The sequence below is a fragment of the Nilaparvata lugens genome, chromosome 2, assembly GCF_014356525.2.
Source record: "Nilaparvata lugens isolate BPH chromosome 2, ASM1435652v1, whole genome shotgun sequence".
Taxonomy (NCBI): Eukaryota; Metazoa; Arthropoda; class Insecta; order Hemiptera; family Delphacidae; genus Nilaparvata; species Nilaparvata lugens.
Genome location: NC_052505.1, coordinates 7,377,267 through 7,393,498, shown reverse-complemented (window position 1 = coordinate 7,393,498; position 16,232 = coordinate 7,377,267). Strand labels below are relative to the sequence as shown.

The window sequence follows — 16,232 nt, the reverse complement described above, 5'->3', positions numbered from 1 at the left end:
ACCATACCGTGCTTCAATTTTCAGCTTCCGATAATTTATCATTTTCCATCGTATGATAATTATATTAGAATACTTTTATAAGAAAATCGTCCAAGGTTGTAGAAAGTATTTTGTTCATTATGTTTATCCACTGTCTAATTTCAAATCAAATCAAATTTATTTCCATTCAAAATACATTTCACAACATCAATATGAATTACAATTTTATGGAAAAATTAGCATTCGCAAAGAAAAAATCTGAGCGCGGATGCGAGTTGTGCTATTTGATAAAACTAAAATACAATATTTACTAGAAATTTAATTAGAAATATGAAAACAAAAACGAAAGTAGAAGAAGCAAAAAGAAACAGTATCACATGGACAATCCTCTCGAAAAATTCACTTAGCCTAGCTTTCAATCAGAAATTGAAAAACTGAACACAAAATTAAATTTAAATTTGATTTGAATTTAAAAAGAGTAACAAAATCCTGATTGTTACGTATATACTGGTTCTTTAAATTTAAATATTTCAAACTACAAGTTTCAAATGCTCTGAAGTGGACTGTATAAAACGAATCAAATCTTTGTGCTGAATAATATATCCATTCAGGAAAACCACATACAGTACAAAGAACATAGAAAATCAGAAAATGTACTCACCACTGATGTATCCCTTTCTTATTCTTCTTTCATTCAAGGTTTAGGCTCTTGCCTGATCCGATTCACAACAGTATAGATTATATCTATTACATTATACAGTATTTCTAAAATCAAAATCAGATCTTTCGCAGCTATCACACATTTTATATTCTATTTCCATCTTTTTCTTCCACGGTCTACCAAATTTTTTCCTCTCAGGTGGTAGTTCAGAGTATTCAAGGGAATCCTTTTTGTTTGTATCCTGTTGGGACATAACATGCTCTCTCAACTGGTTGAGATAAAATATCACTTTTTCGTTCTTGTTGAAGGCACCAGTTCAAATTCAAAATTTTCAAATTCTTTATTTTCTGCATAAATACAATAACAAGAAATGTCTGTATATCGCAGTCGTCATAAGTACAATTATATACACATAGGTAACATGTTTTTTGGCTTTAGTTAACATAATAAAAGGTCAGAAAAAGTCAGCCAGACAAAAACTCATTCAACGAGTAAAACTCTCCTTCTACAACAAACTTTTTAAGGTTTTTTTTGAACAAAGCATCATTATTAATCGACTTCAAACTATCTGGTAACTATCTGGTTCTTGTCTTATACCCTCATTACTTATGTGGTCCCGGAGGTCACATCCCTTTGTCCTACGAATGAATATTATCTGCTGTCTGCACCCTGCTTTCTAGAGGTTTTGTTGTGACCCATGATTCACTTCCGTATAGAAGAACAGGGGCACCCTACACTTTGTAGAACTTCATGATTTCTTTCCTCGCTTCCTTTTTAAGAGTTCTACTGATGTTCCCACATATTGATTAGAATTTACCTATTTATCTTATTCTTTACCTATTTTACTTCACAATGTCCAGTTCGTCCTTAAAACTGATATCACATCCAAGGTAGCAGTTTTGTTACACTTGCTCCAATACTGTGTTGCCAATAACGATGCTTGTTCTTGTGCGGTATTAACCAGTAAATGCAATAATTTTTGTCTTTCCCTGTGAAATTTTGAAATTATAACCCTTGCTTATTTCATTCTGGACATGAACTAAAGACTATCTTGATATATATGCATAAATACCTGATATATTTTGGTTGTTGAATTTACATCACATGGTGTATTCTGAACCAATAAGTAGATGTTCTACTATTGTTTTAATATAAGTAGATGTTCAGAAGTAATTATTGGTTTCTTAATATAAAATTGTTGTGAATAAATATGACACTAAAATAAAATCTGTTTGTTCCTTTTGGAACAACATAGTACCTATGAAGCATGAGTACAGCTGTCATAGTCCCGAACAATGGGAATTGACGAATTTGCACAACTAGGTTCAGTCATCTAGTTAGCCTGAGTTTAAAGCAAATAAAATTGAAATAAATTGAGTTGAATTGAATTTATTGCCGAAAATGTGTAGCCTATAGTTAAAGATGTTAATGTGAATAGTTAAAAATGCATTGCTATCTGGTCAACTGACTGCTGAACCTTGAATAAATTAATAAATTGTATAGTATCCTATACTATTAAACGAGCAACTTTTGTTTATATGTATAGATGTTTGTATGTTTGTATTTCACCGGATCTCGAAAACGGCTCTAACGATTCTCACGAAATTCAGAACATAGTAGGTTTATACTATAAAGATTCGATTGCACTAGGTCTCATCCCTGGGAAAACTCGCTGAAGGACATTAAAAGGATAATTATCATTCATCCTATGAAAAACAGCAGATAATAATTATTTCGTCGTCTGTTGGTGATTGAAGTTAGTGAGTGAGCGAGTTTGTGTGTGTGGGACTGTGTCAAAATTATGACTCAGCTGTTGAACTTTTGTAATCATTCAATCAGGTACTCAGTGCCGGTTGCAAAAAAGCCGGGTTATTTTGAATCCTGATTAATTCCATTAGATCCATAATTTCGAAATGGTCTTCTCTGATTTGACTTTTGTGCAACTGGGCCTTTGTGAGGAAATTTTTGCATTCCTCTTGGAATTAATCTCAATTTACTGTGATTAGATAGAATATTTCTGTATGAATGTTATTATAATTCCTTCTTTTGTAATAATTTTTCTATGCTTTTGTACTCCCGATATTTGTCAGCTTATTGGGCAGAGCATTCAGCTGTATGGAGATGGCAATAGTATTTTAATTGTACAATTAAAAATATACAATTGCAAATAGAACGTAAAACATTGCTTTCTGAGTGAAAAATGTTTAACTTCAAAAATAATACAAGACTTGATATCACATCAAGAGTTGTTGAAATTTATTTGAATATTTTCATCAATAAAAATCATGGTTTATCATGCAATCAATGTAAATAGTATTTAATTTAGGACTAAGGTGATTCATGATCTTTTGCGGTAGACGCTGTAGGATGATTCATCTGCCACATTCTATCATGACGTTTATCAGTAACGAACTTGAACGTTTTGTAGTTTCCCGGTTTCTTTTCCTCACCAATTTGTATGACACAGAGCGACTACTGTTTTGTTTCTGAACTCCGAACAAAAAAGTTCAAGTTGTTTGACTAGTGCGATCAGCTGATGCAATGAGGTGGTGTGGTTGCTGAAGCAGCCAATGAGAGCGCTGGTTTCGCTTCCCCCACCAGGACCCCCACTTTCTCTGTTCATCGATTCGAACATCTGATCCTCAGTTCTTTGTTCAGTTGAGCTTCAGCCTTCAGTCGTGTTCTTCGCTTTGTACTGTTCACTTCGTAGCTTAGCTTGTAGTTGGCGTCGCTCTACGGACGTACTAGTGAACTTTCTTCTTCTTTCTTTTCCACTTTGCAATAGACTGTGTGAAGTAAAGTAGTTGATGTTTATGGTTTTTTGTGAAGTGAATGCTAAGATTTCGAAGTGAGCATAGCGCAGTTGGAGCAATTATTCAAGTGATAACTGATCGCACGTTATGTACAACAAAGACAGCTGATATTTGTTGCTAACTGACGAGCCAAGTTGACTTCAATTCAATGAGCAATTCGGCCGGTGTTTGCACAATCAGTTACAGTTGTGTTGGATACAGGGATTCTTGTTCAATAGCCGCGACCTATCACAATAGTTGTGAAGATTTGGATAGTTTGAGTGCTAGTGTAGCTTGTCCTCCAGACGACTGTCAGTTTGTCTGCAATTGTCTTCAAACGTTTTCAAAGTCTGCCGTTTGTGATAAGTGTTTCCTGATACCGGCTTCAAGATTCCGATCGCCAACGGGAAAGTCGAAATCTCTGGAAGCGCTGCAGAAGCGGTGACTCCAGAAGATATGGGACAGATTGGACATGAGGTAATTTTTATAATCATACCTAGTAATAATAATATAAAGACAGTGAAATTTATCTTCAATGTATTCATCTACTGCCTCAGTTCCTTTATTTTGAAATCATGAACCTATTCTTTCATACTATCTTTTGATGAATAATATTACTAACTATCAAGATGAAGATTGTGGATGATGTCAGGGAGAAGGGATAATACTACCACAGGATTGATTGATTGAGTACTTTATTTATGTAGATTACAATATATACTGGCTTATACACTTATATACAATACCTTACAATACTGCAAAATTATAGATGAATTTACATAATATAGACTAAGAAAATAATTATTGAACTGTATATGATATGAAAAAAGAATTTGTAATAACTATATTATATTGATAACTATTTTAGATAATTATATTGTTATGCATCTACATAAATTGGCGGAGCTTTGGACATATCAATGTCCATTCTTCGGAAAGAATATTAAATTTATCCTTCCCACTAACTCTCTACCAAAAGCAGGACAGATGGGAGATACCATTTTAGTTATTATAGCTATAATACCATTTATTATTACTATTAAATACCATAAATAGCAATAGTGTGTCAACCTCAGCATTGGATTCTCAATAAAACCCTAAAAGGCAGCCGAATATTTATATTGAAAGATCATTATTCTATTCATTACCAAAGTATTTTATTTTTTATTCAATGAGTTTCAGATATTGTATCGATATCCAATAGAATACTGCTCTGGAAAGTATGTAGTAGTTTGATTGCCTGATGCAATATCATTTTCATGGAACTTCATTTTTCATATTGTTTAGTGATGCTTGAGCTTGAAAGGGATGATCCATTTTATTAAGGAATAGAAAATATGAGTTACTGTTTTAAAAATATTGTCTCAAGTTTGACAATGTTTATGAAACATATAGTGCCGGTTGCACGAGAGCCGGTTAAATTTTAACCGTGATTCCCGTCTCTTCTAAAACGCCTTCTCTGGTTCTCTTGGAATTAATCACGGTTAAAATTTAACCGGCACTATATGTTTCATAAACATTGTCAAACTGTAAGACAAATCTTTAAAAGAGTAACTCATATTTTTTATTCCTTAATGAAATGGATAATCCCTTTCAAGCTCAAGCATAACACTAAAGAATTTGAAAAATGAAGTTCCATAAAAATGAAATTGCATCAGGCAATCAAACTATTACATACTTTCCAGAGCAGTATTGTATGTTTACTCTTCACTCTGAAACCCGTATGTATGTGTGCTATATTTTACTGTTTCTACAAGCCGGTTGTGATAATATTCTAATATTATGATTCTCTTCACCAAATATAACACCGGACCCACAAATATTGAATCTCCTCTTATCAGCCAAAATAAACATAATGAGCATAACACTCACCAAGTTTGATAATTGCCTGAATAGCCGTCAAATTACCATATTCCGTCTGCATAAGGTGGGGTTGTGTCAAGTATGGATTTTTCTCCAATGTCGTTCAGTTTAAGTGATGGGGAATCGTTGAATTTTGAATTTTGTTCATGGTCGTAAAGGTCTCAGAGTCAAATTGGTTCGCTTATCGGTCAATAGCATTTATTACATAAAATTATTCCATCATTCGACCTTGAACTAAGTTTTGTAATTTAATAATGGAGTGAAGTAAAAGTGTGCACAATTTATTTCTCACTTGGTTGCTGATCAAATTTATGTCTACCAGTAGGCTATTTATTTTATCTTTGTTCATTGTGATACTGAGAAAACAATCGAAGTATTGTGAACTCATCGTGATGTCTATTTCAAGAGACTTCCGTGTCAAATATCAAATACTAACTTTGTTTCTTAACCTGGGCAAATGAAAATCCTGTGGAAGATCCAGTATAAAAATGGCATTTCAAATATTCCTTGGAAAATAGGTAAAGTAAGATTCTCATTTCATGATATTGGGTTTCCGATTTGAATAGATTGAGTGTGAGAACTCTCAAAGTTGTGAACGATGATCGATCAGTAAACCTTTTAGCCCTTTGAAGTAGCTAGAACTTGAAAGTGTATCTTCATTATATTTATTCTGCTATAAATCATCAAGTGGACTCATTTGAGTTTGCACCAGTTTTATCACACAAACTTCAAAATCCTCGACTCAAATCCAAGAGTATGATGCAATTAAATTATTCTGTTCGAATTTGAATGTCTTGCAGTAAAAAGTAGTATAATATACGAAGTTACGAACTTAGAAATTGAAAAAAACAAGTAATATAATTACATTATATTCTTAAAATGCTTATTTAATTTTGACGACCATGGGATACAAGCTTACTTACAACTGAAAAATGGTTCTTGCTATTAAACATCTGAAGATACTGTACAGTGCTTGCCACAAGATTGTAAAGGCCTCTTGGCCTTATGGCACACCCCACACCCGACATAAATTATCAGAATCTTTCATAATTTATTCTCAGATTATTTACAGATCTCTTTTCTGTTCTTCCAACGTTGTCAATTCAGTATAGAGGAATAAATAGTTTATAGTAGCCTAAATTAATTCAAAAGTAGGTTATCAATTCTAAAAATAGTTATTGGGAAACTAATATTCAGTAATAAGTTTCACTAAGTTTGATACATACATTACCTTCCCTATTAATAGGTTACATGAGCCGGCTATTGAACTACTTTAACTAATTCCATAACCTATAATATGGAAACTTAATTTAAGTACATAATAATTATTCGTATTTTATATTTTATATTATTCATCATTTTTGTACTTACTGTATTTTTGGAATAAAGAATTTTCTTGATTGATTTTGGACTTGCAGTCTTACTTGCAGCACTTTTCGATTGTAGAAGAAATCAATAATATGCAAAGAATTCATGTCGCTAGCTGTTGAAGATTGGCGTAATTGAACTAATCAATGATCAAGACGTTTTTTATAATTTTGTGATGGAACAATAATGATTGTAAATGAGTATACTATCATACAGAAATTATATTACTAAACGAATATTCGATTGTCTCTGCTACTAACTTACGTTCTTTAAAAACAATTTTTTATGCGTTATTCTTCTAGTAGGTACATTTTGAATAAATGGATAAAGCTTGGTAACTTGAATTCTATTATGCTTTCTTATTTACGATAATTTTCAAAACATAATAAATAAATACTTGATAATTGGTTGTGGTAAGCTTTGAGTTTCGTCAGTTTTGTTGGTTTGGCGTGGCGTGATCTCCTGCTTCGCGCCTCATGCGATTTCATCTGTGTTGAAATTTTGTCGGTTACCTTTCTTCCTCTTACTTTTGTAACTGTGTTTTCCTACAGTTTTCATTGTTGAAACTGTGTTTTCTGATTCAATAACTGTTGTGTGCACGGTCGTCCATTAGAAAGTGTGAAAATGAAAGTTGATGCTCGTTTTGACCGCTTGCCTGTATTTGTGAAGAGTGTTCGTTCATTGGTTGTGGCCTGAACATGTAGTGGAGAAGGCAACTAGCATTATTTGGGACATGAGATGACTCTCTTCTCTATATCTATATATTGTAGGATTCGTTGAAGCAGGCCGGTCAAGGCATACGGTATATATAGCTAGCGGCAACACCATTACATTCAGCTACAGGCTAGTGTATTTCAAATTTATTTCTGTTATCACTTCTAAATCGGCAGTGTGTTGGTCAAACTGATTAATACTATACTTTTACATTTTTTGTGTATTTGATGAGTTAGAGAAGCTAGATTTTTCAGAAGAAGATATTTTGTTATCAAATTTTGAATTTAAAGATTCTAAATTTAGTATTCCTCCAGATTCAAGGCATACATTATTAAGACGAGGTCTATCTTAATATTTACTATGATCTCCTATATTTATTTTATTTATTTATTCATATACAAAAACAATCTAGGTAAAAACAACAAGCATTCGCCCAAAACTGCTCTAATCCTTAATTTGGACTACACAGTCTAGAGGTTATGAAAAATGATAACTCAATTCACACACTATTTTGGCTACTTAATTAATTTATTATCATCCTGATAGTAATAACTTTTCTAGAAGAGTCTGCTAAATGTCAAAATTGATGTTATTTTAAGATCAAAATGTCAGTATTTGTTTTTTGTCATTATGAGAAATTCCCAATTTTTAAATTACATTTAAATTATGGACATCTTTGGTCTTGGTTTAACTGGTATGTAACCTGTAGATATTTTTTCCCGGGAATAGAATTCCATCGTTTTCAAACTGGGCCAATCCTAATCCGCACAAAATTCATTCATACTGTATTACATTGTAAAATTGATATCATTGGATTGTTCCTATTGTGATGAAGTTCAACCAGATTACGGTAATCAATTAAAATTTTATAACTCTGTATACCTCTTCTATCTTCTAAAATCTATAGAGATAAGAATGTTCTCGGAAAGCGTAATATATTAAATATTCGGGCATAGTTTAAAATTGCAAATAGTTCTATTTGCTGATTGTTATGCTTGTTAAAGCAGTTTCGTCGATTCTTCAGTAGAAGTTTATCATTTTTTACTGCTGTTGAAATGATTGGATTCTGAGTCATAGTGTACACTGCGAAGTCTGAAGCCGGTTGATCACGCTGTCTCTCTTGTTTAGTCAGTGCCTCTATTCTACATACAGCGAAATGAGTCATCCACGTTGAGGCTTTGAATATTCACAGGTGGTACTGCAAATTGTATCGCACAATAGATAGATTTGAGTTTATTATTTGCACACTTTAAAAATTTAGCAAACTTTAAAAATTGCATAGAAACTGTAAAATATAGCACATACTCTGCTCATAAGGGTAGCAATCTGAAAAGTAGAGAATATTAAATTTTTCATAAATATTGTTGAACAGTACTGAAATATCAATAGAAAGTTAGAACCAGTTTGGATCAATCGTGACACATTTTCAATTATGATACTTCCGAATTATACTGTTTGTGAATATATGCGTTCTATTTTGCATTAGTAGGTACTGTCGTGATAAATTAATTTTTACTTTAAGAATATAAAAATCAAGTGAATTAATAGACATTTTAAATAAATTTCCCAATTGTTATAAATAAAGTTCATTAACGTCTCACTAGATATCTGATATATGGTGTGTCAATAGTAATGTTCCTTTGAAAATATACAGTAGACAGTAGGTTCAGTTCAATTGCTTAATTTAAATAAAAGTAAATTTGTATGGCTTTTGTTGGTGGGGAGTCCCTTGCGGGAAGGTCCCACCGCCTGAATATTATATAATTTGAGCCGTCAATGGGCCTTACGACTGTCATACTTCAGCCGGGACCGACAGTTTAACGTGCCCATCCGATAACACGGGAGTGATCTGGTTAAAAAACTTTTGGTTGTGAGAGGGTTCGAACCCGGGATCTCTATGCTTATTAACTGAATTTCAATTATGTTTATCTCTATACTGTAGAGTAAGATTGGAACTGTACTACACACTACACATTAGTGCAGTATGTTTTTTATATTATATTTCAGTCTTGTGCAGCTACTTATTCAAATACTGTACTTAACATGATGATAATAGTATATAGAATAGTAAAAAAATGTAATGAGTAATAAATAGTGAAAAAATATGAGTTCATACTGTAATTTTTGCCTACAGGCTGTTTTTGTCATTAAAACATTCAAGAAAACTTTGGCTGAATTATTTCGTAGAGATTGTGAATGTAAAAATATAATATAGAAGAGCTAAATTTTGAAATGGGTTTGTGATTGTATGAGTCGTATGATACTGCGATGTAGGCTATCTATGTAACGAGTCGTGCCGTATTGACGTGATCAGGTTGGCGATTATAATATTTGACCTTGTTTACGTTGGAGCCTCAACTAAACACCTCTGTTTACTGCCAACGAATAATACGTTAGCCTGCCGGTGCATTTGCCTGCGAGAGAGGCCCCAACACAAAACAGAACCGGGCTAGGCTTTTTACTGAATTAGCCTATATCGTGCAGAATAATCATGGCTTAGCTGAGCCTGAATATAGGATAGGCCCACCCATTTTCCACTTCCTAAACATCGTTCTTAATAACCGCCAACCAAGAACACAACAGCTTTGAAAAATAGTGCCAACTGTTGAAAACAAAGACTTGTAGTTTATGGATGGTTGGCTTTGCCTCATAAACAAGCAAATGACGCTCACGTTGTGGGCTATGTTTGGGTGACAGCAATTTAAATCATAAAAATGTTTGTACCAAAGAGTTGGGCTAGCTTCCCCACCCTTCCAATAGCTCTGAGAATTTAATTCAGCCGTGTCCTAAAAAATAAGAATATACTCAATGTTTTTGCCAATAGAAACACCAGATGTGTGTAAATGAAAAATGATTCTCTTAGTATTGAATTGCTTATTATAATCAGGCGATTTGGTTATGATTTATCCTAACCAAGAACAAAACCTAATAATGAACGTTTGGTTATTGTATTCAAACCAAACACGAAAAATCTGTAACGATAACGAAACCCTCTTCATCATCTGAATGTGCGCACAGACTTTGGCGCCACAAACATGCGCATTCTTTTTATCAGCTGATGCTTTGCTTATTATATCTGTATCTTAACTGTTTCTGTACGAATACAGATTTAATAAGCATAGCATCAGCTGATGAAAAGTGAAATGCACGTGTTCGTCGCGCATAAAGTCTACGAACACCCAGATTTTATATTATGAACCAGCAATAACTATACAATTGTTGGCAAGCAATCAACATGTTTTCAGAGATCACACAATAATTGTTTGATGAGTCATCATCATTTGTGTATCGACTTGTGTCTGATCAAGCGTTGTTGTTCATTATGCTATTCAACGTAGTTCGTTGCTCTCCTATCCTCATCTCATTTCAACCTCTATAATTTGTTTGCTTTTCCTCGTCTATGCCAGGCTCTCATTATCTTTCAAGCTCAAATATCTAGCTGCTGTTCCAAGTTCCAACCCCCAGTACCCAGTATATTGTTTGAAGGCTGATTATTTTCCATTTTATTTGGATAATACATTCCAATATGTTTAGGAGCAAGTAGTTTATTTTATTTTGAGTAGCTTGGAAGAAAATGTAATAACTTGAATAATTTAGATGAATGATTAATGGATTGTTGCTCTACAAGGTCTTCAAAGTCATATATCATTCAGACATCTTTTGAAGCCGTATCCTTCCTAAACATATTGAAAAATTAAATTTGAGCCCATAGTTTTTATTAGTTGGATGTCATGATGTTTTATTTGATAAGTTTGAGAATTTCCCAACAATTTTTTCGTGTAGTAATAGATCTGGTCAAATAAATTTGAGGCAATAGTTTTAGTAGTTGGATGCCATGGTGTTTTGTTTGATAAGTTTGGGAATTTTCCAACAATTTTTTCGTGTAGTAATAGATCAGGTCAATAGCAGGGCAGTAGTTTGAGGTTGTTTGCAGTTTTGGGGTGGAAAGGGATGCGGGGGTGGGGAGTGGTACTCTTTGTTTGTTGGCTGGATTATGTTGTGGCAGAGATGGCCATTCTTCTCTCTGAAGTGGGCAAATAAATGGAGAATTGGGCTTGGAGACTCGACGATAGTGTGGGGCAGAATTGGAGACAATCTTAATTGAGAATAATGGCGCTGAAAAACACATTTAGTAAGTGAGGAGCGGCTAGATAATAGACAGGGTGGTTTGAGAAAGAGATTTCTCTTTTTCCTCTTTTCTTTATTTATTTGCTGTTTTTATTCTCGTAGTTCGATGGACCGACCCCTTCCACCAGAATAGAGCTGACTGAAAAACAAAGTAATTACGTATTTTTGTGTTTATCATAAATTGCTTCCTCTCCTGTCTTCTTATTGCTTTGTTTTTGTCGTTTGTGAGTGACGTAGTGAAACGCCTACTCTCCCTGGTGTCATTTTTTGTTGTCATGAAACTCGTAGCCAAAGTTTTCCTCACAGTTATTCTACATCTAGGGATCATTGTTCTCAAATTTTACCACAATTTATTTATTTATTGGATAGAGATACAATAACTAGAAAAGAAAAAACAGGCTATTGCCCAAAACTTCTTCTATTACTTAATTTTGTCTCAAATCGTCCAAATAATATTTAGGTTCTGTCCATATTAATTTCTACACTAAATCATTGACCTAAGAATTACAAATTAAATAATATATCTTTAAAGAATGCAATATATTGAATTGTTTCTGAAAGTCATTCACTTTCAAACAAAGAATCGGAATCACATGATTATGATTATCTTAAAAATTTAGCATAAAATATTGTTTGGACTGTTGAAAATGTTCTTTTGCGTCAATATTCCCGTGATTATGGATTGTATCCTATCCTACAGCACTCTGTATGAATCGATCACTTCAATGAGTCAGAATCTAAATCCGTCCACCTCCACCCCCAAAAAAATATTTAAACATAATTCGAGGTGTTTCAACAAAAAATAAGTATTTATTTAAAATCGGAGTGAAGAATTGAGGCCGATTCAGTGAATATATAAGAACAAATCCATGTTAGCTCTATTCCTGTATATAATTTAACTTGAAGTTGAGTAATATGGATGGTGTTTTCATCTTCTGACTCCTGACCAATGTCATACGAACGATCTGATCTTGACAAACAAAATGTTTACTGTTGACTCAGTTTCTAGCTTACCGGCATCATTATTATTATTATAATCCGCTCTTTTCCTCGCTAGAATAGAAAAAATTACCACTTGTTTACACGTTTTGACCTTGATTTGAAATTCAACTCAGGCGAAACATTACAATATACTACTTTGGTTCAGGTTTCAGTTTCATAATTCTTTTCAACCTTTAACCTAATGATTCATTTAAAAGTGTGCTTGAACAATACCACTTTCAAATACTGTATCTATTTCTGTAAATTAATAAACTACAGATAAATTATTGTTAATAAATTAATCTGTAAATTGAGCAATTACTTGATCTTCAAATTCGTTCCATTTTTCATTGAAAATTATAATTTTTATCATTTTTTTTCAAGTCATATATTATAATATTATTGAACTACTGAATAGTCACTTTCATGAATCCGATTCTTTTTCATCGAAGTCTAGGGAGAATTCATCTTCTGAATTCAGAATAGCCAACCTTTTCATCTCCCATTTACTCATCAATCAGTATAATAAATATCAGCGATTAACATTACAAAAAAATGTAATTTACTATGAAATTGCTGTAAAATATCAGTAGGTACTGTATTTTCATTGAGCATTAAAACTCAGTGTACATTTGATGTTTTTTAAATCTTAGTTTACTTTGGATTCACTCTTTCCGAGTTTTTATTGTAATAGTTTATAAACTTGAGATTGACTTTAGGTTCTAGGCTTGAGATCTAAAGTTTAGCAAGTTTAAACACTGTATATTATCCTGTATAGATTTCCTCCTTATTGGAAAATAATTTTTTAAAGAATGAAAATAGTTGTCTATTTGGTAGTTACCATTCATATGTTTCTAAATGTAGCGCTGTTGACACCCTTCACTTCTACCAGCTCCTATTGCTCATACCAGATTATTGCTAGATTCTCATGGAAATAATTTTTCTCTCTAGGTGTTTGTTGCCCTTTCCAGGTTCACAATGAAGTTTCTAAATACTCATCCCATCTTGGCATTCTTTAGACGATGTCACTCGTTGCTTGGTCATTAGCGATTTTGATATGAGAAGCATTCGTCCATTTCAATCATGTCTAATCAACTAGCCTCCTTTTCATAAGAATACTCAGTAACTTTCGGTTTTTTAATAATCAGCGATAATTTCACTAATGACTCCGGAAACTTGAGATATTCTAGTCATGCTTAGTAGATTTTCCGGGTTTACAACTTTGATAAAGTAAAATATAATATACTAAATACTAAAAGAAGAACTAATATAATGAGACTAAACTGAACTCTGTAGATGAGTAGGCTTATTAGACAGATACACTTTCAAATATGTCTCTTATCACGTATTGAGTAATAGCACTTCACAGTTTTGTCAAAGTTCATTGCGATTGTAATGTATGTCTCGGATTTCCGTTTGATAATATTCCTTCCATTTACAGTATATAGGCTTTATATTTCAATTGTTCCATTTGGCTCTGTTTGATTCTATTGTTTTCAATTGCGTAATATTCTCAAAAAATATTAAAGATAACTGATAATCCCTTAGAAATTAATTACCATGGTTCTATTGCTATCTCCTAACACCAACCAATATTGCAATATAGCTTGAATTTAACCTGGTTATGAAAATCTCTTTTTTATTTAATTAATTTTGTGAATGATAATGTACTTGGAATATAATATCATTTATTTGAATATCTACCGAAAATTTTCACTTGCCATCCGTTCAGCTCCGTGAACAGTAGACCTTACAATCCTGTACTCGTCTTGTATGTCCTATTTAGAACAAGTTTCAGAAGAGGATTTCTTCTATTATCACCGTATTCAATAAATATTGTACTGTATCATTTACTCCTGCGTTGAAATTCCATTTCATTCCCAATGCTGTCTGAAATATATTGGTGCTTTTGTTGGAGTTTGAAAACACTTTCAGATAATATGATGATCTTTTGATGTGGATATTGTACGCATAAGAATAAGAATCTTTATTGGGCATCAAACAAACATAGATGCAATAGGCTTCGTCTATTAACATAATACATAGTCAAACATATATCGCATAAAACATGAAAATAAATAATAATAGGCCTATAGGTATTCAAGTTACAATTCTAGGGTACTTGTATCACAGTCCATGAACACTTTAATATTATAAAATGGATTTTTTCCAAGCCAATTATTAATTACTGTCTTGAAGCGTTTTACATGCAAATTTCTTATTCTAAGTTTCATGGATCTCAAAGCAAAAGGTTTGTTCTTTGAAATTTGTTCCATAATCTTTGTGGAGCACAGCTGCAATGAATACTCTTCTCGATACAGTACTTGATTTTTGTTGGAATTGTCCAAAGTATAGTGGACTCAATATTATTCTGCGTATAGTAGTTTTCGGGTACCGTCATAGATTTCATCAAAATCTTTGCGCTTTTAATTTAATGTCTAAAGTTTTTCGTGAATTGAATAAGAGGAATTACTTTCAATATAGAGGGTCCTGGTTGTATACTTGACGGATTATGCTATAAAGATAGTAAAGTGATTGTAAGTAGCTGAGGAGAGCGAATCAGCTGACTCTGATGTAACACAGACCGAGTCCGAAAACTCTGGCTTCACGATTTCATTTCGTCCTGGATAGCACAGCAAAATAAAAAACTTTTCAAGTTGTGGGTGAGTGTGGGAACGTGATGGAGAAGACGTAGAGAACGGGAGAGAGAGACAGACAGAATTTATTGGTGTTTGTGAAGGTGCGTGCGTATGTTGGCCTCTCTGAACCGGTTCGGTTCTTATGTTGTTTTATTCCACCATCACAGCGTTGCCAAATTTCCTCCTCTCAGTCTTATAAAAAATTAACTTCCTATCAATTTATCGAGGGTTTCAGGCTGTTATCGTAATGATAGATCGTTTCACTTATCAGCTAAATACGATTGCCTTTCTACACATTGTACTAAAAAGGAACATGGGTTATTTGAATCAATAGTTTTAAAACATTTATATTGTAACCCTTCTCCTGTGAAAAAAGAGAACGTTCATTTGATTTTATTGAAATTTCTTGTACTATTCAACTTGTAAAGTTGATCCTCGTTAAAGGTACGTACAGATATACGCGCCGCGAACATGAGCAATTCACTTTTAATCAGCTGATTGTTTCTGTATTTTTACAGAAACAGTAAGATACACATATTAAAAGATTGGCATCAGCTGATGAAAAGTGAATTGCTCATGTTCGCGGCGCGTATATCTGTACGCACCTTTATGTATGATTTACTTCTCTCTTTGACCTGAAATTTATTCTCAACTGGTCGCTGTTTGTTCCTTCTACACTGTACACTCTACAAAAATGAATAAAATATTTGACATTGCTGTTTACTGTATGATAAGTGCCAAATGTCGCTTTCTATTAGACATGGACCTCTCAGGAGGGGTACTAGGAACCAATGTGTATTTGAGATACATTTCCCTGATATAAAATCAATCATCTTCATAAATGAAATCACTAAAAATGTATGAATATCCCCGATCTATTGATATGAATGCTGTATGAAACTTTGATTAGGATTAAACCCCATTTCTTGTTGGACTAGTAGTTTATTCAAGTATTTGTATTGCATATGAGTGATAGTCTATCGCGGATCCTTTGGTTCGTATTCTATTGTAAACAAAAACAAGTGGCATCTGCATTTCAGTTGGAAAAACAAAGGCTGGTAAATTTCACTAATCACATAGTGTCATGAATCAGTCACCAATCGACCT

At 33.1% G+C, this 16,232-nt stretch overlaps 1 protein-coding gene across 3 annotated transcripts in view; it reads left to right on the top strand.

Annotated features, from left to right (window-relative positions):
- LOC111062214 (sestrin homolog) overlaps window positions 1–16,232 on the top strand; it is a 145,901-nt gene that overhangs the window by 106,686 nt on the left and 22,983 nt on the right. The window contains exon 1 of one of the 3 annotated variants that reach the window (XM_039420452.1): window positions 3,297–3,909. The exons of the other annotated variants lie outside the window; for them this stretch is intronic. Within the exon in view, the coding sequence (XP_039276386.1) occupies window positions 3,889–3,909 (21 nt within the window). The 5' untranslated portion in view covers window positions 3,297–3,888. Of the gene's footprint in view, window positions 1–3,296; window positions 3,910–16,232 lie in introns of those variants that run through there. 3 annotated transcript variants of the gene reach the window in all.